General features: G+C 46.7%; 2 protein-coding genes across 4 annotated transcripts; both read left to right on the top strand.

Moving 5' to 3' along the window:
• Nucleotides 1-3,062: 3,062 nt before the first annotated feature.
• LOC149852732 (uncharacterized) lies at nucleotides 3,063-9,576 on the top strand. Its single transcript, XM_090029802.1, has 3 exons — nucleotides 3,063-3,761; nucleotides 4,498-5,102; nucleotides 6,692-9,576. The coding sequence occupies exons 2-3, from the start codon at nucleotides 4,538-4,540 to the stop codon at nucleotides 7,210-7,212; spliced, it is 1,086 nt and encodes a 361-aa protein (XP_089885928.1). The 5' UTR covers nucleotides 3,063-3,761; nucleotides 4,498-4,537; the 3' UTR covers nucleotides 7,213-9,576.
• Nucleotides 9,577-9,998: 422 nt separating this feature from the next.
• LOC149852733 (uncharacterized) lies at nucleotides 9,999-19,022 on the top strand. Of its 3 annotated transcripts, none has more exons than XM_090029783.1 (3): nucleotides 10,000-10,152; nucleotides 10,352-10,491; nucleotides 13,861-19,022. In XM_090029783.1, exon 3 carries the CDS (start codon nucleotides 13,870-13,872, stop codon nucleotides 15,163-15,165), a length of 1,296 nt encoding a protein of 431 aa, XP_089885909.1. In that variant the 5' UTR covers nucleotides 10,000-10,152; nucleotides 10,352-10,491; nucleotides 13,861-13,869; the 3' UTR covers nucleotides 15,166-19,022. The 3 variants fall into 3 exon arrangements, with proteins under 3 accessions (XP_089885911.1, XP_089885909.1, XP_089885910.1); XM_090029784.1 differs by having other exon boundaries at nucleotides 10,038-10,152; nucleotides 10,339-10,491; XM_090029785.1 differs by lacking the exon at nucleotides 10,352-10,491 and having other exon boundaries at nucleotides 9,999-10,152.
• The last annotated feature ends 1,835 nt before the right edge of the window (nucleotides 19,023-20,857 follow it).

A 20,857-nucleotide genomic window follows, 5' to 3' on the forward strand; every position in this document is an offset into this window, starting at 1 on the left:
AGCACAGCTCACCTTGGGTGGTCTAGAAGCCTGTCCACTCCTGGAAGGGGGCTGAATCCCAGTGGAAATACTGTGCGTACTAGCTTTTGGGCACCTTGGAAGTACAACATATTGAAAATAATGGATCAGATAGGCACAATGAGCAGATCGATGATTTTGAAAAGTGGGGTGCAGGTGGTGAGGTGCGTCATGACATTTAACACATCTTTATCTCCAGTAAAAATAACCTAGAAACTTTAATAATAGGCTATGGGCCTGGGGCTATATTAGTCAGGTTAAGACGCAATCAGAAACAAATATAGCTTTAGAGGAATATGTCATGTCACATAGCATGTATAAAAACACAACAAACTTGGCAAAAATAATCAGAAGCCGTGTCATTAGTCCTGTAGCCCTCAAAATTAGATATCCATCTCTTTCAGATTTATAAAACATTGTCTAGTTTCTTGAGCATCTGGACAGGGTACTGGATGCTTTGCTGAACATCATTTCCACACCAGAGGTAATGGTTCTAGCTAAAGTTAAAAGCAGTATGCAGCGCTGTGAAATAGGAGCTAGGTTACCAGGAGCAGCTAGCGGACAGTAGAATTGCAGAGGAAAGGCTGTCTTGATTAGTGGAACCAGGGAAGGCCATTAGAAGGAGAGAGGGTTGTTAACACCTGGGGAATGGAGAGTTTAGAAGGAATCAGGTGTATTATGATGAGCCAGGAACTCAGTTGACTCCCTCTCTTCTGCCTGAATAGAAATGCTGCTGCCATTGCCAGGCAGTTGGCTTTAAAATATGGGTACAGGAGAAATCCAAGGAGGGTGTAACTACCACTGCCCCCAGCCCCCCCGGATCCACCCCTATAAGACACCACAGCAAAGCTTCAGAGTGACCTGGTACACAGGTCCACCTATTTGGTGGGAAGAGTTGCAATGTCTGCTGAAAACCTGGATATCAATGAGGCCAGAAAACATATTTAGTGACTGATAAGAATCAGGATGAATATCCTGTAAGCAGGATGTTGGTTTGATGGGTGTATTTCCTTGTCTGGAGACAGATCAAAATCCCAAGCAGACCCCTTTGTCTGCTTTGAAAAATATGAATTGATCAGAGAAAGACATGTCAATAAGAAACGGACAATCACCTAGGGAGGGGCAGTTAGCATGGGTAAATATTGGGTGTATCCAAAACCGGCACAAGAGATGGGCTCAGCTGTGATTGTTACATTTCAAACAGCCCCAGTCACGATGTCACATTCTTGCACAAGATGCAACTGTTATTATAAACTGGTAATTTAAATTTCATATGGAGATCCAGCTAAGCTTCACTGCTATCACACTGGTGCAAAAGCACCCCCCACTTTAACGCCTGCCGCCCCCAAAATTTAAAACCAACTGTCTGGGAGGAGCAGCATTTTTAGTGCTGAGGGAATCAACTGACTTCCTGGCTCATTGTAATCACCCTGAATCCTTCTAACCTCTTCATTCCACAGGTGCTAACAACGTTTGTTTCTTTTGAATGGTCTTGATGTTGCACCAGTCAAGCTAGCCTTTATTCTGCTGTTTTGCCATCTATTAGCTGCTTGTTCAATGGAGCTCCTGTTTCATAGCCCTGCAGACTGTTTTTAACTGATTCCAAATATTTAGTTTTGTTTGAATCTCAGACTGAATAGTATAGCCGTAGGCCCTCAGCATTTTAGTGAAACTTCTAGTGTATTTTTAACAGGAGAAAAATATGTCTTGTTTTTATGTGTGTCGATGCACCTCACCATCCGTACCCTCCTTCTAAAAATTCCAGATCTATCCATGGTAGTGGTAGTATTGTATCGCTGATGGCATCCTGACAGTGTGAATAGTGCTTCCATACTGAGAGAGTCTGATGTGTCTGGTAGTACTTCACTGTTAACTACACCCGATGGAGACGTGCAAACAAAAATGTACCGCGCCCAAAAAAAGCTGCATTAAAATTTTCAGGCAGTCTACATTAATGCCTGTGTCATCTACACACACCCTGACAGACCAGATGGGAATTCAGGTACCTGTCTTGCAAAATGCAATCTAGATCTACTGTGTTCTGGTTGAAAATATGCCATGCAAGAGCCCAACCTCCCTCCCCCTTCCCCAGTTTGAGTAGCTAGAGACCCAACTGCCACGTTAACCCAACTACAATCCAGATGGGGGGTGGGGAGTGTAAGCCTATCTACATCCCTGACATTAGAAACCCTCAGAGAAGTTCTTATGTATATCAATAATAGGATGAACTGTACAAAAAATAGCTGCTACCGTTACTGTCAGTCATAAAGGTGGTCATAGTGGCATCTACCTTTAGCATAATGGTCTTGTGGTTCAAGAACTTGCCCAGGGAGCAGGACACCTGATTTCTTGGCCCTCTTTGGCCTGATGGAGTTCCAGCTCACATCTCCTCCCTTTCCAGGAGATTTTGCAACCAGCAGACTATGCGAGGGCACTACTTACTTCTCCTTGGTGAAGATGGGCCTCTGTGCTTCCAATAACACAGGTGTTAGAGGCGCAACAAGGCCATAGAGAGTTGGGGCTGGACTCTGTCACAACCAAGAACATCAAAAACACACAAGAACAGGGAAGCAAGAGGTCCAATAAAGCAGGAGACTGGGAGCAGGTGGGGCAGAAGGCCCAAAGGGACCATGAGGTAGGCAGTCACCTGGGTAAAATCATGAGCCAGGGAGGGTAAGAAATGGGACACATGGATGTAGACTGATGTCATTAGCCAGGGCAGGGTCTGTTAATATTTCCCACCCAAAATTGACCTGTCCCACACCCTCAAAATGGATATTTGAAACCCAAAGATGACGTGTCCAACTGAAAACAGCTCATATGAGACATACTACATTTCACGAGAAACCTGTTTGATCTGAACACTTAGATTAGGACCAAAAATATCGCCAACAATGGTCAAATCTGGGGATGACAAGCAGAGGAAAACCTCTCCAAACTATTTCATTCTCAGGACCCACCCAGGATTGGAAATAAATATGTATTGGGAGGATACAAACAATTCATGCAACCTAGGGAACTTCCCCATTCTCGCTGTTTACGGAACAGTGGATTGGAAGATGTTTCCTTCTTTCTTTTCCTCCCCTTTCAGTAAGGGATTGGGTAGGTCAACAGCGTATGACCATATGCGGGGGAAAAGGGCGGGAGGAAAATTAGCCATTCAGCAGCTCTATTATTCATTGTGTTAGTTCAGCTAGCTGCCTTGGGAGAGCTCCAGACCCAGAACAAGAAAGCTAGCTCTGAAAGCAGAGATGGATGGTCCCATGCAATATGGAGCCCTGGCCTGGGTGTAATCCCAGGATAACTCCAGCTGCTCATACTGGAAACTTAAGAGCTATATGGCAAGGGAAGGGCTGCTGAGAGAATGAGCTGTGAGGAAGTCTCATTTCGTCACTGGCACAAGTGACACTGAAAAAGGTCTCAGGGGACAGGACTCCTGAGGGGTCTTCAGTGGAGCAATTCATTCCCAGCTGGATTCGAGAAGGCAGGATGATATCTCTCCAGCTGGAAGCCACCCAGGCATGCTGGGCGTGAGTGCCCAGGTTCTGGGTGAGAAAACAGAGAAGTTTACCATTTTTGGAGATCATGGGACCGTGGAGTCTTATGATTCGCCTGATGTTACGCTGAGGCACCAGCACGCCAATAGGCAGCGTCTTTGCTCAACAGAGCCCGGTATAAACCCTGCCCTAACATCAGAGCAAGGTTCAGTCACCAAGGGGAAGAGGATCCAAGCAGACAGCAAGGTAAGCCAGGGAGAAGTGGGATTATTTCACAACCCTTTTAGAAGAAGATGGACCCACAGGGGTGCTGTGCAGAGCTGGGCTGGGCCCCAGGAGAGCACAAAAGACAGAGCCCGTGGATCTGCTTCGGTGCTGGGGTGTTGGGTGTTGCCGAGCAAGCTGACTCCATTGCTCCAGTCTGGGGGGTGCTGGGGTGGACTCTGGGCTGAATAAATCCATGTGTTTGATTTGCAGGGGCAGGGGCAGGCTGCATTTACAGTGGGCTCCAGCCAGCTTGTTCTGGAGCAGGACGGCAGCCAGGGCAGTGGGCAGGCAGTCGTCAGACAGATTCCAGGGGCTAAATCCTCATCTCCGTTATGATACAGCAGGCATGCCCAAGTCGGGAGGGGGCTGCTCAGGGTTTATACTGAAGTAGCTCAGATCAGAACCAGAAATGACTCCATTGGGTCACCCTGGATTTACCCTGAAGGAACGGAGGTCCAAGTATGGATTCCCCTGCGTTTTTCCAAGAGGGGAGTGGGGAGTGGGAGGGAGTGTTGCACTGATTCACATTAGCTGAAGAGGTGGCTCCAGGGGCCAGCTTTCAGAGGCAAGGGACAGGCATAACTCCCACCCAAATCACACCTCCGCTCTGCCTTCACCGGTTTACCGACCAGAGATTTGGGGCGTTTGAATTCCCAAGCACAGGAAGGGCATGACGACTGCAATGAGTGAATTGCCTTTCAATTCTTTTCTGCAGAGAAATCCAGCCTTCCCTGTGGAAACGCAGTCTCTGCAGCATGATGCATCGGGAGAGAGATCTCAGGATCCAGAGTGAGGAAACCATTCCTCTTGCTCCTTCTGGTTATGGCAGGGAAAGTCTTCTCCCTCAAACAGACAGGATAGCCATGGATTCTGCAAAGTGTGACCCACAAGACAAATGCCTTGAATGTGCAATTGTAGAGGGAATGAAACCCCTGGTGTCAGTAGCCAAGTGTCTGCAGCATGGAGGGTCGGACACTCAGGCAGTTGAACTCATGAACCGTGCCTTTGAGACACTGAGCTCTGCAGAGGAAATGGCCAACGACAGACAGAACATAGCCAGTTCTCAAAACCAGAGTCTCCTCGTCCAGAGCGAGAAGCTGGGAAATGAAAAGAAGCAGAAAGAAATGAACCTCTTGTTGTTTAACCTTGACCTAACATACATTGGGCAGATGAAGGAGGTTGCCCAAGACATGCGGGATACTGCAAAGAGGCACCTGCATGAACTGGAGGAGGAGTTGAAGAGGGTAAAAAAGGAGGAAAAGTGGCAGAAAATCATAAGGAACATCGTGATGGGCGTCCTACCTCTTTACACCCTTATTGGTAAGGACTGACTCAAGCTGCCCCTTTTCTTCAGGTGGTGTGGGGTGGGATGCCAGACCTTTTTCACGTGTCTGGTCGCACACTGCCTGTGCAATGCACCCAGAGGTAAATACTGTATATCCTCACCTATAACTCACCCCACAATAAGATACCTACCTTGCTTTTTGAATGAAGAACAGAAGTCTTCTCTTGTATTTAGTACCTTAGCAACAGCAGTGAGGAAGCCAAGCCTGTTCATTGTCCCGCTCCCTGTGTGTTTTGTGTAGATGTTACCTTTGCTTTTATATTATTTATTGGGTTAGAGATAACCAGTGGGAACTACTTTTCCCAGATTTCTCACATATAACTCACCCTGCAATCTTGATGTTTCACTAACCAAGCTAATCTTCCCTCTGGCAATGTTGCTGTCTGCTCCTATTCTCTCTTCATGGAAGTGGAGATTCTTCTTCGCTCTTTTTGGAATCACAAGTCCACCCATGGAGCCCAGCAGCTCTCAGCAGCAGCTAGGGATTCAGCTTTTGGCTAAGTAGGAAAGGGAGGGCGATTGGAAGATTAGGCTCTGTCCCAGCTTTATGCAACCTTAAGTGGAAAAATCATTTTTCTTCATTCTGTCTTCCCCAAAACACGGTGTGTGTCTTATTTGGTGGAAGGTGATATGCAGGGTAATATGATACTCTGATCCAGAGTTGCTGCACGGGTGTCTCCAGGGAACTGTAGCCCAGGTGCCTGGGGCTTCCACGCCCCTCTGCTCCCGGCTCTTGGGACTAGACAACAGCGTTCCTGATGCATCGTGTGCTCCTCCTCTTGGTGAGGCCACATGGGGCATCCCAGAGTCCATGGCTGCGATATATTATGGGAGTTCTAGTCCTGCAAGAGAACCTGCTCTACAGAAGAGAGTGACACTTTGAATCAGCTGAACTGCAATTCCCACAGGCATAATTTCACATCCTTTCCCATTTGCATTTTATAAAATCATAAGCAAATGGGGCCAGAAGGGACCTCCAGAGGTCCTTCAGTCCAACTCCCTGCCTGAGGCAGGATCACTCCTATCCAAACCATCCTATACAAATCCATAATCTAATCTCTTCACAAAACTAGCCAATACTGATGCGACACAAGACATAACCGCTGACCCTGCCACAGGTAAAGCAGGGGGACCGCAGTGGCCAATGTCCTGCTTCTATAAAAGATTGTTAATAGACATTCAAGAGATTCCAGGGTGAGGGCCATGCCTTTTGCTACAGAGAAAAGCAAAATAGCCTGCGGTTGATACCAATCTGACCGGGGGTAAAATTCCCTCCTAGCCCTAAAGATGGCAATCAGTCTGACCCTAAATGGAGGGGTAAGACCTTCTAGACAGGACCCTCCAGCTTTCAGTCCCAGCAGGAGCATTCATAATCCTCAGCCCGGGCTACAGACAAAGGGAGAAAAAAATCCCCACTTTCTTTTTTGGGAGCACTTGGGTTTTTGCATTAAAGGTGCCTAGGTTTTTTGATCGGGCAGTTGGGCTTTCCGATCAAAACCTGCCTTGAGGTTTTTGCATCAACATTTTGATTGAATCACTACCCTAATTTTCTGTCTTGACACAGTTTCAATCCAAGTTGTGCGTGAAGCCCTCCATATAACGGATGAGACTCAGTCTTCCATCTCCCTGAGTGTGGTAGCTGCCATTTGTCAGGCCTCTCTCTACGTGACTTACAAGACAGTGAAGGAGTTGGAAAATGCCATTGAGCACTACACGAGCAAGGTTTTTGAGTACGACCAGAAGGTTTATGAATATAAGAAGCAGGAAGGAGAAATCCGGGTGAAAATGGAGGAGTGCAGCAAGCCCACGGATCAGCAACCAAAGCTTTCAGAATATCAGACAGACAATCTGGACAAGTGCACTTCTTTCCTGCGGGTTGTGGTGAAGCCGCTTTCAGAGTACAGGAAGAAAGCCTCTATGTACTGGGTCATTTTGCGGAAAGTTTATCGCCAGCTGCTGCCATTAGTGGGAGAGGAAGATCAGGAGGACCCACCGAAAAACGAGCACCTGGCTCAGAAGCTAGAGTCTCTTGTTATCAAGTTTGAAGAAAATCACAGGGCTTCAACCAAGGGCAAGCACTGTTAGAGCTGAGATGGACCCCAGCCAAGGAGAAGGTGACATCCGGGGAAAATCTGCTTCTGCTGCTGCTGACGTGAAATGAACACCAGAGTCTCTGGGACCAGAGCGACTCCTGGGAGGGCAGCCGGGTCTAAGGTGTGGTGGCAATCTTATCTCAGTAAGGGTGGCTGTAAAGGTGTCTCCTTTAGTTAAAACACGACACTTCTGTGTGCTGTGATACTGCTGAATTGTGCACTGGGCCCAGGAAATGCTGCATGTCTTTTCATCTGCAGTGCTGCTGTCTGTCGGCCTTTCCTGGCAGTGCCCCATTTCTGTTTCACAGCTGTGCAGACTCCCTAAAACCTGAACTCAGCTGTAGAAATGCCTGATAGTGAAGTACTGGAGGCACTGTCGAGATACTTAGGAAGGCTAGGTTTGGTGTATGAATCTGAAAAAGAGATATACATTTAGCTATAATGACCAGGGGAATATTGACCTAATAGCTTTTGGCTATTTGGAATCTTTTTTCTGCTTCGATAGTTGTGCTTTTTTAAATGTAATAAATGCTTTAGCAAATCAGTGCACAGTCCAATAATTGTATTTGTTTTTCCTTTCATATGAAACTGAATAATATAACGGTAACTCCCACCACCTCCCCCAAGCATATTAATAAAACTTCTAGTTCCTCTTTAACTGGAGAAAAAAGATGTGTTGTGTTATATGTGGTGGTGCAGCCATTTTCAATGTCCTAGATCCACCCATTAATGGTGGCAGAGTTTCACACATTATTAGCAAATCTCTCACCTTTTAACTAAATGACAGGATGGTGTGAATCTAAAACAAAGGAAGCTCTTCCCTCCTGAGTGGCTACAGGCATCTGTGTTTGACAGGAGGCAATTCAATCAGGTCCAGATCAAGAAGTCAGCTGCTGCTGGGCTGTACTGCTTAGTAAAACGTGCAGATTCAAGGACACTGGGCATTTAATAAATACATTAATTTCATGGAAGGTTTTCCATTTGGAAAAAAATGTTTACAACCCCCAAAAGATATCACAATGGCCTTTCTAGCATTTTTAAATGTTTTGATGTTTCATTTAGAAATCACTTTTCATTTCAAGTTTTTCTTACTGTGATTAGAATGAAAAAATTAGAAATGAAAAAAGATCAATGTCAGAATGAAATGTTTATTTTAGATCTTTCTTTCCTTAAATCGTGAAACCTTCTGATTTTGATTCTGAATAGAACATCTTTTTAAAAATATCAAAATAGCTATTTTTCCCCTTGTTTTGTTTTTCCCCATCCAACTCTAGTCTTTTTGCCTCCCAGTGAACTGGGTCTCATTTACACGGTTATCTCTGTTGCCAGAATGCCGTCGTTTCTCCATTCATCCATTGAGCTTACTAGGAACAGCAGAATAAATACTATCTAAGAAAAAGAATTGCTTCTAAAGTTTGCAAATGACGTGGATCATATGGGGAGTTGGGCGCACTTGAACAATGCGAAAGAACACATTTTGAAAGGATCATTGGTGCCGCCGTGCCCCCCCAGCTGCCGGGGCACGCATCATTCATGTTAAGCATAATGTGCGAGTTGACTGGAGTTCTTTGGCAGAGAAAGTTGCTGGGGTCAAGAAGTCTTTAGCACAATTCACAGCAGGAATGGAAATTTCCTGGGGAACAAGAAGAGCCAGAATTATCCTCAGTCATGGAAACCAGGCCTGCTGTTTTTCAACTCATTTATCTCATTAGGCTATGCAGGAGCCGGTTCGTTATTTTTTTTTTTTAGCAATTTTCAAATTCTGTATAGATCTCCAAAATATGGTGGCCTGGGGGGCTTTTTACTTTTTATAAACTGGAAGAAGAATATTTGCAACTGCCTCCTGAAATTTTGTGGCACTGGCATTTCTATTCAGGCAGAGCTGAAAGAAAGAGTCAATTGACTTCATGGCTCATTATCATCTCCCTGATTCCTTGTAATTTCTCTCCATGCTGCAGATGTGAACAGTCCTCTCTCCTTTGTGATTTGATGTTCTGCTAAGCAAGCTAGCATTTCTTTGGCTATTTTTGCTGTCTGTTAGCTGTTCCTAGTAATATCTGCCTTTTTTTTAACTCTAGTTAAAAACCTTAATTCAGGTGTGGACCTGATGGACAGTGAAGTGCTGGTTGCACTGTCAGGATGCTCAAGAAGGTGAGGTTTTCCTTTACAAATCTGAAAAAGAGATGTAAAATTAACTATAACAATTACAGGATTAATAAAAGCCTATCTGTTGAGCTTTTTTTGTTGCCTAGGCTGAGTTTTTTAAACTGAATGTACAATCTAGCAAACTATTGCACCTTCTAAGAAGTCATATTTGTTTTTGCTTTGATCTTCAAGTAAATAATAAAGTGCTGCCCCCCGCCAGTATACTAATAAAGCTTCTAGTTTCTTTTGACCTGGAGAACAATAGGTGTTGTGTTATATGGGATGACGTGCCACAGCATCTGCCCCCCTTGCAAAATCGTTGGTCCTTCCCTTGCTAGAGGAACACAGGGCAGAGCTGTGCAAAGATGCCCGCTCTGCTTGTCCAGTGCTGGATGAAAAACAAATCCATGTTGCTTCCAGTCACCGATATAACAGCTCTGCCTGACCCTGTTTTTACATACTTCTAGCTTTCACAATTAACAGACAGGATATAATTTTCTGCTTCCAAACATCGGATGTGATTTCAGCTTCATCTACTGGATTAGTCATCCCTCTGCTCTCACTTGCTTGTACTATTCCTTTAAGAGGGCTCACTTTGCCCTGATAAGCAGAGCTTCCTGTAAGTTCATTTGCATGAGCAAAACTGCACATGCGTAAAAAGGCCCTTCTCATTTAATAATTCCCCAGCAAGGGAGGCTGATGCTGGCTTCTGGATGCACTCAGTCTGAAAAAACTCATGTGACTTTGCCCTCCCAAGAAGATACGCCTTTCTTGTCGCTGGGAACTGGTAAGACAAAAGGGGAACTGCAAGTTTTTTGAGCTAGAGATCGAACAGCTGCGGTAAATCAGCATTTATCTATTGGCTTCAATATGCTAATTTACCCCAGGTAGAGATCCTGCTTCCTTGATTCCCATAGAGTTGTCCTGGATTACATGATTTATATGATTTTCCTCTGCACTGGGGAAAAAAAAGTGTTGTTTCACAGGAGTGCACCGGTCCGGGTCTCCAGCTGCCATCAACCCACTGGACTTGCCGGGGTGGACCCTCAGCGTGGGTCCACATTGCTGAAGTCTGGGGAGTTACTTAGATTCACAACAGCTGAACGTCTGCCCCCCGCATTTAGAGGTTAGTCGTCCTCTGACTTGTCTGTGATTCTATTTTTCCTGGGGATGACGTTCTTTTGAATTGATTTTGGGCCACCATTTAAATGTATGAAAACCCCTTCTGATCTCAGCAAATCACAGGCCTAACAAAGTGGTTCTCAACCTTGTTCCACTTAAGGACTCCCAGCCTGGGAAAATGCTAATTTTTAGGTTTCATTAATTTTTAACTATGGAAAAATAGCCTGTTTTTTGTTACAAAGAACTCAGAAAAAGCACAACAGGGCAGGATTTTTTTTTTTAACACTACAGATTCCTATTTGAAATCCCTGGGTTTACTTGTGAATTGTGATGGGGCTAACGTTGTGTGACACCCTTGAAAGGATCTCAGGGCACCCCAGGGCGCCAGAGCTCATCGGTTAAGGATTACTGGGCTAATGACAGGTTGAGCAATCTACTAAGAATTGAGGCTTGTGGTAGCAAACTGATGTAATTACAGTCACTTCCTCAGTGGGTGGTAATCAGTACTGCGTTGGGTCTGCATTTGGGCAGCAGGGGTTGGACCTAGCCCATGCTCGCACACCTGCCGCTGACAGCCATGTCCACTGGGGTCCCAAATTCTGCAGCGGGCGATGCCCCCCAAGCCCTGCCCCACGACTTGCAGCAGCCTGCTGGAGAGCGCTGGGTGCACTTTTCTTTCTGTTTTTTTGCCCATGTTTCTGTTGGTCTTTCTGCCTTCCTGGTTTACCTTTTCATACATTTGTGTCTGGTGGGTGTCAGGTCAGGTTTGCCTGCTACTGTAATTTACAGTAGAGGATCCTACCTGCAATTGTTAATGCCCAGTGCTGGATGGCAGTTAAATAAGCTGGCATCCTCAATGGTCCCAATGACTTGGAGCAGAAGAAAACTTTAGTGGAGGGTAGAGGTGCACCAATACAGAGGTCCCAGATCAGATTGGTACTGAAAGAAAATTGATAGTGTTGGCAATTGGTCTTTTGTGGCTGATGTGGCTGATAATGTCACCGATAAATGCCCCATGCATGTGCACAGCCACAGTGCAGCATGCGGGCAGCCAGGAGCACAGCCCGGCAATGTGGTGAGCAGCTAGGTCTGGCTGGTAAGTCTGCTGTGAGGGAAGGGGCATGGGGGGGAGGGCAGATTGAAGCCCCAGTGGTGAGGGAGGGAGTGGGGCTGGGGCAGGAGCAGGCACTGCACATCCAGGGTGGGATGAGGGAAGGAGCCATGAGTGGCAAGTCCAGGGAGCGTGGGGGGGTTGGGCAGCTTTGCGCACAGATTGGGGGACATGCCCCCATGCCCTCCTGGGTATGTGTAATGGAGGGAGTCACCCTGCCATCCACCCACCCCTCCCCCAGGAGAGCCACTCCCAGCTCCATCCCATGTTCTGCTCTGGCTGTGCAGCCCCTGCCCTAGCCCCACTCCTTTCTTCATCATAGGTGCCTCTATCTGTCCCCACATGCCCCTTCCCACCCCCCTCACCCTTTCCCCTACAACGGACTTACTAGCTGGACACTGCTGGGCTGCATATCAGCAATCAAACTGGTATTGGTTGATATGGCTCGTTAAAAATCGGCTATCAGTATCAGCCAAAAAAATCTCTATTGGTACACCCCTAGTGGAGGGTATTAGGTTTACCCTTGGTGGAGGAAATGTTGCCAAAAGGCTGTAGGACTGAGGTCCGCTCCAAGATAGGGTAGCTTTAGCTCTGGTTGGCGGCCAGTCCAGGAGTGGATCCCCCATAGATGGACAAATGGACAATCTCTGTCACTCCCAGTAGCTGCTGCCGCCAATATGGTTCCAAAGGTACTGGCATCTGCCTCTTCTTTGGATTAAACCAGCAAGGCTGAGAGGGGGACACTGGTGTATGAGCAACCCTGGGCAGATCACTCCAGCTTTGCAGAAATCAGATTGCATCACTGCTGCAGACAAAAAGCGAAAGATTGATCATGTCTGACTGCACCATTATCAAAGTATCCAACTCTCAACTCCATTTTATTTTGTGGGTCTGCTCTGCACCTGCTGTCTTCAAATTCCAAGAGGTGTTGTAATAGGCCAAACAATGCTGAGCAATGAAAGGTCCTTTGCATTGGCTTATTGTGATGTAAGGAGAACTGACTGCAGGGGATGGGTGTCTATCTCTACTCTGCCTTCTCCAGGAAAACAGACATTTGGGCTGTAGGGGGCTGGTAACTAAACAGCAGATCACCTGAAAGGGGCCAAGGCTTACCAGGAGGGTGCCAGGACAAAAAGGACTGACAGATCTAAAAAGATAAGAAGTGAGCCTGATTTGGTAATCATTTTTATTGGAGCAGCTATAGAGCTGGGGGGATCAGACAAACTTCCAGGCATGAAATACTCCTGCTTGGGCCTCTCCAAACCTTGTCTAACATTGTCTAACTTCTCTAGTGACTCTATATTTGGCCCAATAAAAGTTTAGTAATAACATATCTAGCTAAACCCTTTCTCCAAACTGGAGGGCGTGGGGGCTAACCTGTGGCATGGAGGCCACAAGTATCATGGGTAGCCACTATGTGTGGCCTGTAGTAGATTGAGGTGGGGATGGGCATCATAGTGGCAGATAGGGAAGAGAGCAGAAAGCAGAGCAGCAGATAGGACAGGGACACAGCAGGGAGAAGAAAGAAGAGGAGCAGATCAGGCAGTGAGCGCAGGGCTGGAAGCAAAAAGCTGAGGACAAGATCAGGCAGGCAGAGGGGATCAGAGTGGTGCTTGGCAGGGTACAGAGCTACTTTGTGGCACACCTACCAAAAGGGTTGGCTCCCACTGTGCCTGACCATCCTAACAACTCTAGTAAAAAGGGTAATGTCAGTTGAGTAGCTGCCTATTCATTTCTTTTCTTTCATTATGACCTGATGGAAGGAGAAAGGAAGGTCTTGGGACTCTGAAGACATTGATCAAAATTTGGAGAACCCTAAAGGACAGTGGAATAACTGAATATGGGTGTTGCCTTATTTTTGCCAAGGTCTGTGTGACTTCTAGGATCACAGCATGTGGTTGAGAAACACTTCTGCAAAGTCTGCCTCACTTGCTTTAGTTGTCCCCCCGTCCCCCTCTGAGGGCTAAACTATAGACCAGCAGATCCATGACACAGGAGCTCTGGGGAGGGTGAGTTTATGATGATCAGAGTGGATGTTGTGGGGTTCAGGATCAGTCTTTCAGCTTGGACAGCTGGAGAGTTGGATGCCACTACCAGACAAGAGTGTAAGAGTAGCAATATGCTCCCTGAGAGACAGTCTGGGAGCAGATACAGCCATCTGCACTGCTAGGATTGAGTGGGATAAAAACAATGCAGAATCCTGTGATTGAGTATCCAGCAAATGGAGCTCCATGAAATGACTTACTTCTCTCTCTTTTGCAGAGCTACACAATGGCGACTGAAATGAAACAGGCTCAAGCTGCAGCAAAACTGGAGGTGACCCACCAAGAAGTAGACCAGCTGGGAGAGAAGTTTGAGTTGCTGATGGAGCCCAAAGCCAACTGGGAGAAATTCCTCATGCCAGCGCCCATTTCTGTTGCCACCCTGGGAGAACTCGTCATCAAGTCCATGGAGAAGGATGACTTCCATTTCTCCAAGGACTTCCCCAAGGAAAGGCTGAGGGGCATGAAAGGAACAGATACCTTCAGGACTTGTCTGTATGAAGTGACTCAACGAGGATGGCAAGCCTTCAACAATGCCAATGGCAACACAGTCACAATCAACATGTGGTTTGAATGCTTCTCAAAGATGATGGAAAGAATTATCCAGGGGGCTGTGGTAGGAAGGGATGAGCTCCAGGATGAAAGAGAGACTGCTGAGGCCCGCAAGTCCACTGCTCAGGAGACCAAGGAGCAGTTCTTGGACCCAATAAATTACCTCCAGGACCTGCTGCAAGTTTGGTCTGAGTCCAAATCAAGCTTTAATGAAGAGTTAAAGGCTGTGCAGAGAGAACTGGAGCAGGCTACAGGGCAGGAGCAAAGAATAAAGCAGGATGTAACCCATGCAAAGGAGAACAAAGTGTGGCAGGGAAAGCGGGAGGAAGCAGCTATCAGTCAGTTGAAGGCCATCCGGACCTCCTGTCCCCTGGCTATGAAGGAAGACGATAACTCAGAAATAGAGCAACATGGGAAAAGACTGATAGACATCCAGGAGAGGCATGAGAGCAGCTGTGAAACCCTCATTCAGCTGACGGAGACATTGAAGGAAAATGAGAAAACCATAATGAAGCTTAAGTTTGCAGAAAGGGAGTTGGAGGCCAAGGTTGTCTCTCTGGGCCATGGACTGGAGGCACTAGGGAGGGTGAAGGAGCAGTGGGAGAAGATGGTGAGTTTCTTCCAGATGATCTCCCACTTGATAGACTTCTGCCTCAACTGGATTAAGGACTATTTAGGTTCTGCTGAAGACAAACAGCAGATCAGCCAAGCGTTTGAAGCTTTCAGTGTGGCTCACCTGGGACAGGTGATGTCAGAGACCTACACCGAGATAAATGAGAAGAACCTGTCTGTCCTCAGCCAAGCAAAGGACATCCTTTGTCTGGACTGTTCGGACCGTACTCATTTCAGCGCTAAGAAAGAGGAGCTAGACAGAGCTTGTAAGGCCCAGAAGGCCCAGTGCCACCTGGTGCTGGAAATGAGGGAGAAATTTAAAAAGAAGTTAAGTGAAGTGGAGGAGAAGATCAAGAGGTAAAAGCTCACACTGACCTCATGAGAAGGAGATGAAGGTTTGTGTGCCAGTCGGGTCTGAGCTACTGGCCCAAACCAGGTAGAGGTTCACAATCAAGCAACCAAAAGTTTCCACCTCTTCCTTCTGGATTATTTTCTTCCCGAATGTCCCAACTAGTTGCTCTCTCCAAGCTCCTCCTCCATGAAAGTCCTGTTCATTGCCACACCAACTCTCTTGGGATACAGGAACTAGAGGGCCCCCAAGGTCTCATCTCATTTACTCCTATCAGTCCCCATTGCTGAAATTTTCCATTCAGGCTATAGCCCCAGGGTTTTAGCTTTCAGTGCCCCAGGGGATGCAAGTCCCATTCGCTTTCTTCTCAGTCAGAGGGCCCATGAAAGATAGCAGCCTCCACATGTCTTTCCAAAAGAAAGATGGGAACCAGGGGCCACAATCCAAAATGATATAATTTGGAAGACTGTAACTGAAAAACATGTTATACTAGGGAACTGACCATAGTCCTTGCAGAAGGAAGTTGGACACAGGGCAGGAAATAGGTCATCTTTGGTCATTTCTCTATGAGATGCTGACTGCACAGTTGTTATTGCACTGTCATTTAGTACTTGTATAAATAAGTACTAAATGACAGTGCAGTAACCAGAGTTACTGTGCAGTAGCATCACCAGATGGCTGTTAGGTGCTGCTGACTGAGCAGTAGCTGATTGCTCCCTGTCACGCTTCCCGCTACACAACGCTATTGCACAGTCGTAACGAGCTACTGTGCAGTCAGCATCTCGTGTAGATGCAGCCTTTGTTAACCAGTCTACCATGGCAATAATGGTGTCCTAGCCCTCGGATGTTCATAGCTCCACTTTAAGTCCATGGTAATAGGAGCTGAAGGTCTTGAGGGTATTTCTGTGGGTATGAAGAGTTTGAATGATTCCTGAAGGGGAGTCTTCTGGAATCCATTGCCTCAGCAGATAGCCTAGCCACGTTTCAAAACCGAGTGGGTAAAATCATGGAGGAAAGATCTAATCATTGCTGTTGAACAGAATAGTTGGAGATGTGTCCTCTGGCATCTCTAACCCAATAACTGGTGGATGCCAGGGAGGGTATTGAATAGGGCATAGATCACTCTAGAGATATCTAGTTCGCTGATCTCTGTGTATAGCATTCATTTTTGCTACTGTCAGAGACAGGAGACTGGACTAGATGGACCACTGCTCTGACCCAATATGGCACTTCTTATGCTCTTGTGTCTTGGGGTAGCTGCAGAAAATGCAAGATTGGACCCAAGTTCTCATCCAGGGTCACCAGAATAACAGGACTGTGTCAAAAGTCTTTTTCTTTTGGCCAGAGTACCCTTTCCCAAAGTGTATTGTGGTGCTCTCAGAGTGTTCCCAGCCAGAGGGACCCTCCAGGGAGGTACCATCAGTGCTGTGGGCACAAGAGTTCTTCTTTCCAGATATAGGGAAGTCTCAAGGAGCTCTGATGCTCTTGTATGGGCATCTGGAGTCACTGGACATGGTTCTACAAGGGAAACTCTGAAATGGGATTGTATTTGCGGCAGCTGGGTCTGGTCTGGGCTCTTGTGTATAATACTTACCCTTCTGAAACAAGGAATCCACTTTTCCATGTTTCCTCTGTAGCCAGTACATTACTGTGAATATAAAGCAGAAAAGGAAAAGGACCCAGCATCATGGAGCATCCAGGGCTTCAGGCTTTCAAGGCTTTTGTGGTCTGTATGGGTGTATTCGGGATGTTGGGCTCCTTCAAGGTAGTGCCACCAAGTCTCAAGCTCAGTCATGATAACCAAGGGTTTTTTGTCTGCCATCCTATAATTCTGCTCAGTTAGGATAAGTTTTATGGAAAGCTAGGCACAGGGGCCCCTAAACACTGCCAGCATCAGATAGGCACATCTGATGCACCCATTCCAAGGATGAAGGGTTTTTTGGGGTCTTGGTGTGCTAGTATGGGAGTTGATGTGAGAACTTCTTTGAGCATTTTGAAGGCCATCTGAGCTTCTGGAAGGTGGTGGAGCCATGCTGGCTTGAGTAAGATGGCTGTGGTTAGGACAGCCCCTTGGGAGAAGTTGTTGATGAAGCTTCAGTAGAAGTTTGCAAATCCTGGAAACTTCTGGATGTTGTGGATGCTTTGTGGCACATTCCTCTGTTACCTTCTGGCAATCCAGCTCCACCTACCAACAAGCTAAAACGCAGGAACTTCACAGACAACTTACTGAAGTCCTATTTTTCAAGTTTTGCTTGCAGGCTATGCTGACAAAGGTGTTAAGACCTCCAGTGGTGGTCATTGGTGGCTTGAATTACTGATTATCAGCAGGGTGCAAATTACAGGGGAGCTCAGGGGGGCTTATAAGAGTTGAGAACACCCCCCAGTAAGATTTGAAAATCATAACTGGGGAGGGGCACCAATCAGATTGCTCCTTCACTTAGATAGACTTGTTAATCAATGAATCGGTTTAATTTATTTGCAGATCCCTCCCACCCCCAAGTGTTACCTGTCAGCTCCATGTTCTTGGGGACCCCTGACACAGGACACAGCCTGTCTGACTCGCAAAGAATCGCGCCCCCCCCGCCCCCAAACAGAAACTGAGTCAGATGCAGTGAGAGACGCACCTTAAAACCCTCCAGATAAGGGTGACAAAAGTGCAACAACTGCGCTAGGTCTCATTTGCATCTGAGACGGGACCAGATGACCATTCATTTACATGAGAGATGGAGAACAGAAAGCCTGAAGCAGAGACTGCAGTGCATTCTGGGATCAGTGAAGCAGGGCAGCACGGCATGATGGGGAAGCTGTGCTCCAGGTGCTTATCGACCCTCACACCCAGCTCAGCATTTATCAGACCAGTTCTAATCTGGATTTACAAAGGACTTTTCCTCCACCCCCGCCCCCCCCCCCCCACACACCTCTAAGCAGAAGTAAGTTTACTAGGCATCTCGGGCCGTACATTCCCCGGTCCCACTAGGGGAGGCCGATGTAAACTTAATTGGCTAAAACTCGGTTGCCGGGTTAGGGAGCGCTGAGGCAATAGACCGAGTCCGAGGGGGTATGGGCAACATTTGAACAATGGTACAGGGTTCATCACAGCATCCAGCCTGTTGGAGCCCTGTCTACATGTGTTGTCATACTTTTCCCGAGACGACTGGTGGAAGTCCTCTCCACAACAGGTTATGAACACTCTAATAATTGCCTTAAGTCTGTTAAAAGACTATAATAAGATCTGGAAAAGTCATGCTAAGCTGAGGCTTGTTCACAGCAAGTAAAAATCCAAAAACCCTGATGCTGCAAGCTATCTATTGTTTCTGAAGACACCAGGAGATATCCCGTCAAGTATATCTGCTATCCATAGGAATGTCAAGCTGGCTCCCAAGTAGGTGTTTCCTGAGCATCAGTCAAGTTCCTGAGATGTTCCACCCAGATAACCCCTTGTCAATAGAAAAGACGATTTGATTTACAATATTGAGAATGCTTGAAAGAAACTGAACTGAGGATATAAAAATCTGTAAAAGCAGCACCTGTGTGTGCTGACACCACTCGCTTTCTTCTGGAGAGGCTGCAGGAGGCAGATCGTCTCCCTTCAAGGATCCTGCCGAGAACTTCGACCTGTCAGCTTTGCAACCCGAGTGCCTTGGACTGGGGAGATCCCAGCTTGCTCTCTCTCTTCTCTTCTCTCCCTCTAAGCAGAGATTTCTGAACTCGAACTGTATTAGTTAAGCTTGAGCTAAGTTTCCCCAAATACTTAGTGAAACCAGGGTATACTGTGACTGTTTGTGTTTGTTTTTCCATTGCATGTCTATCACTACTAGTGTCAATATATATATTTCATCTACTTAGCAATAAATAACTTTTATAGTCAACTGGTGGTAATTGGGTATATTTTGCCTTCTTTACTTCTCTTTCCCCACTTGCTCTGTAGCAACACCCCTCTTACCTAAGCTAAAGATCCCTGTGAAACCCAGAAATACTGTGGGGTCTGCTCATCAAGAAACTAAAAGATTGGGACGTGCTGAGTTTGAAACACATAAGGGGATCAGGTTGTACAGGCTGATTGACCCAGTTTGGCTCAGACGTGCCCTAATGAACTGCATGCTGGCCCACGAGGGTGTCATCTGGACACCTGGCTGGATTCAGAAGTCTTCTGTTTAACTGTGTGGTTGTGTGTGACTGTGGTTGTTGTTGCTCTGATGAACTGATTTTTGGCATATGAGGGTGTCAGCCTGTCCATGCTGATCAACCCTGCCAGGTCAGGCGTGTAACATTAATCTGTGTGTTTGTGTGTGTATGACTGATTTGGGGACTGGAGGAACCCGCCCCCACTGAACTGAGTCCTGCAAGATCGCTCCATTGGGGGTGAGGGCTTGCAGCGGGAGAGATACAGCTCCGTATAGAAACACCAGTGACACAAGCAGCACGTTGATAGAATTACCAAGACCCTAGCCCTAATAAATTGAGCACACCCCAAAGTAGTGGGCAAATCTGGTAACACTTAGGATGAAACAATCCCATGTACTGGTACAGGCTGGGGGCTGACTGGCTAAGCAGCAGCTCCACAAAAAAGGACCTGGGGGCTACACTGGACAATAAGCTGAATATGAGCCAGTAGTGTGCCCCTGTTGCTAAGACTAAATGCATACTGGGCTGCATTAGTAGGAGTGTTGCCAGCGGCCCAAGGAAAGTGCTTCTTTCCATCTATTTGGCACTGATGAGGCCACATCCGGAGTACTGTGTCCAGTTTTGGGTGCCCTACTACAAAAAGGATATGGACAAATTGGAGCTAGTCCAGTGAAGGGCAATGAAAATGGTTTGGGGGCTGGGACATATGACTAATGAGAAGCTGAGGGAACTGAGCTTATTGAATTTGGAGAAGAGAAGACTGAGGGGGGGATTTAATAGCACCCTTCAACTACCTGAAGGACGGAGTAGACTGTTCTCAGTGATGCCACATGACAGAACGAGGAGCAATGGTCTCTAGCTGCTGCAAGGGAAGTTTAAGTTAGACATTACAAAAAAATAAATTCACTAGCAGGATAGTAAGCACTGGAACAGACTATGAAGAAACCCCACTTTTTGGCTGCCTCCCTGCTCTGAGTCTGCCCAGCCCCACTCTGTTTTCAAACTCTGGCTGCTGGATCCACCTGGTCAAGCTAAGTGACTGGCTTGTAAAAATTGCAGGGGGAGGGGAGAGCTTGCTCTTCCTTTGTCCTGAGTTTCCCACTGAACAACCTGTGTGACCCTGGTCACTCCACCTGATGCTGATGACTGATGACTTTCACAAGGATTGGTCTGCATCATCTGGGTTCAAACCATGCTTTTTTCTGGTTGGAGTGAGTTGATTAGGTCAGAAAAGTTATTTAAAGTTCAGGTCACCTGGTCTGAGGGGGTGTCCTCCAGCAGCCACTTTTCTGGAAACACAACAGAAGCTTGGGCCTCCAGAATCCTTTGGTTGTATCTGTAAGCAGCCTACTTGAACTTTAGCTAGTAAAGTAGCTGCATGTAAAAAGGGCCAACAAGCCCATTCGGTTTTGCTTAAGGCATTTTTCTCTCAAATCTCTTTGCTCTATCACCCCCCATTCTCTCTTTCACTCTCTCCAATCAATAAATGCTATCTGTTGCAGCTTGCATGGCTATGAGTTCTTGAGAGAGGAAGGGAGTGACCAGCCTTTTTGCTCTCTTTGCTCAGCTGAGCTGAGGG

Source organism: Crocodylus siamensis, chromosome 15 (genome assembly GCF_052110815.1).
Source record: "Crocodylus siamensis isolate JL-2025a chromosome 15, ASM5211081v1, whole genome shotgun sequence".
NCBI classification, from domain to species: domain Eukaryota; kingdom Metazoa; phylum Chordata; order Crocodylia; family Crocodylidae; genus Crocodylus; species Crocodylus siamensis.

Excerpts from the sequence above, each read along its gene's own strand:
- LOC149852732 (XM_090029802.1), top strand. The coding sequence starts at position 4,538 with ATGATGCATCGGGAGAGAGATCTCAGGATCCAGAGTGAGGAAACCATT. Across the intron at positions 5,103-6,691 it reads ACCTCTTTACACCCTTATTG|TTTCAATCCAAGTTGTGCGT; the intron begins GTAAGGACTGAC and ends GTCTTGACACAG.
- LOC149852733 (XM_090029785.1), top strand. The coding sequence starts at position 13,870 with ATGGCGACTGAAATGAAACAGGCTCAAGCTGCAGCAAAACTGGAGGTG.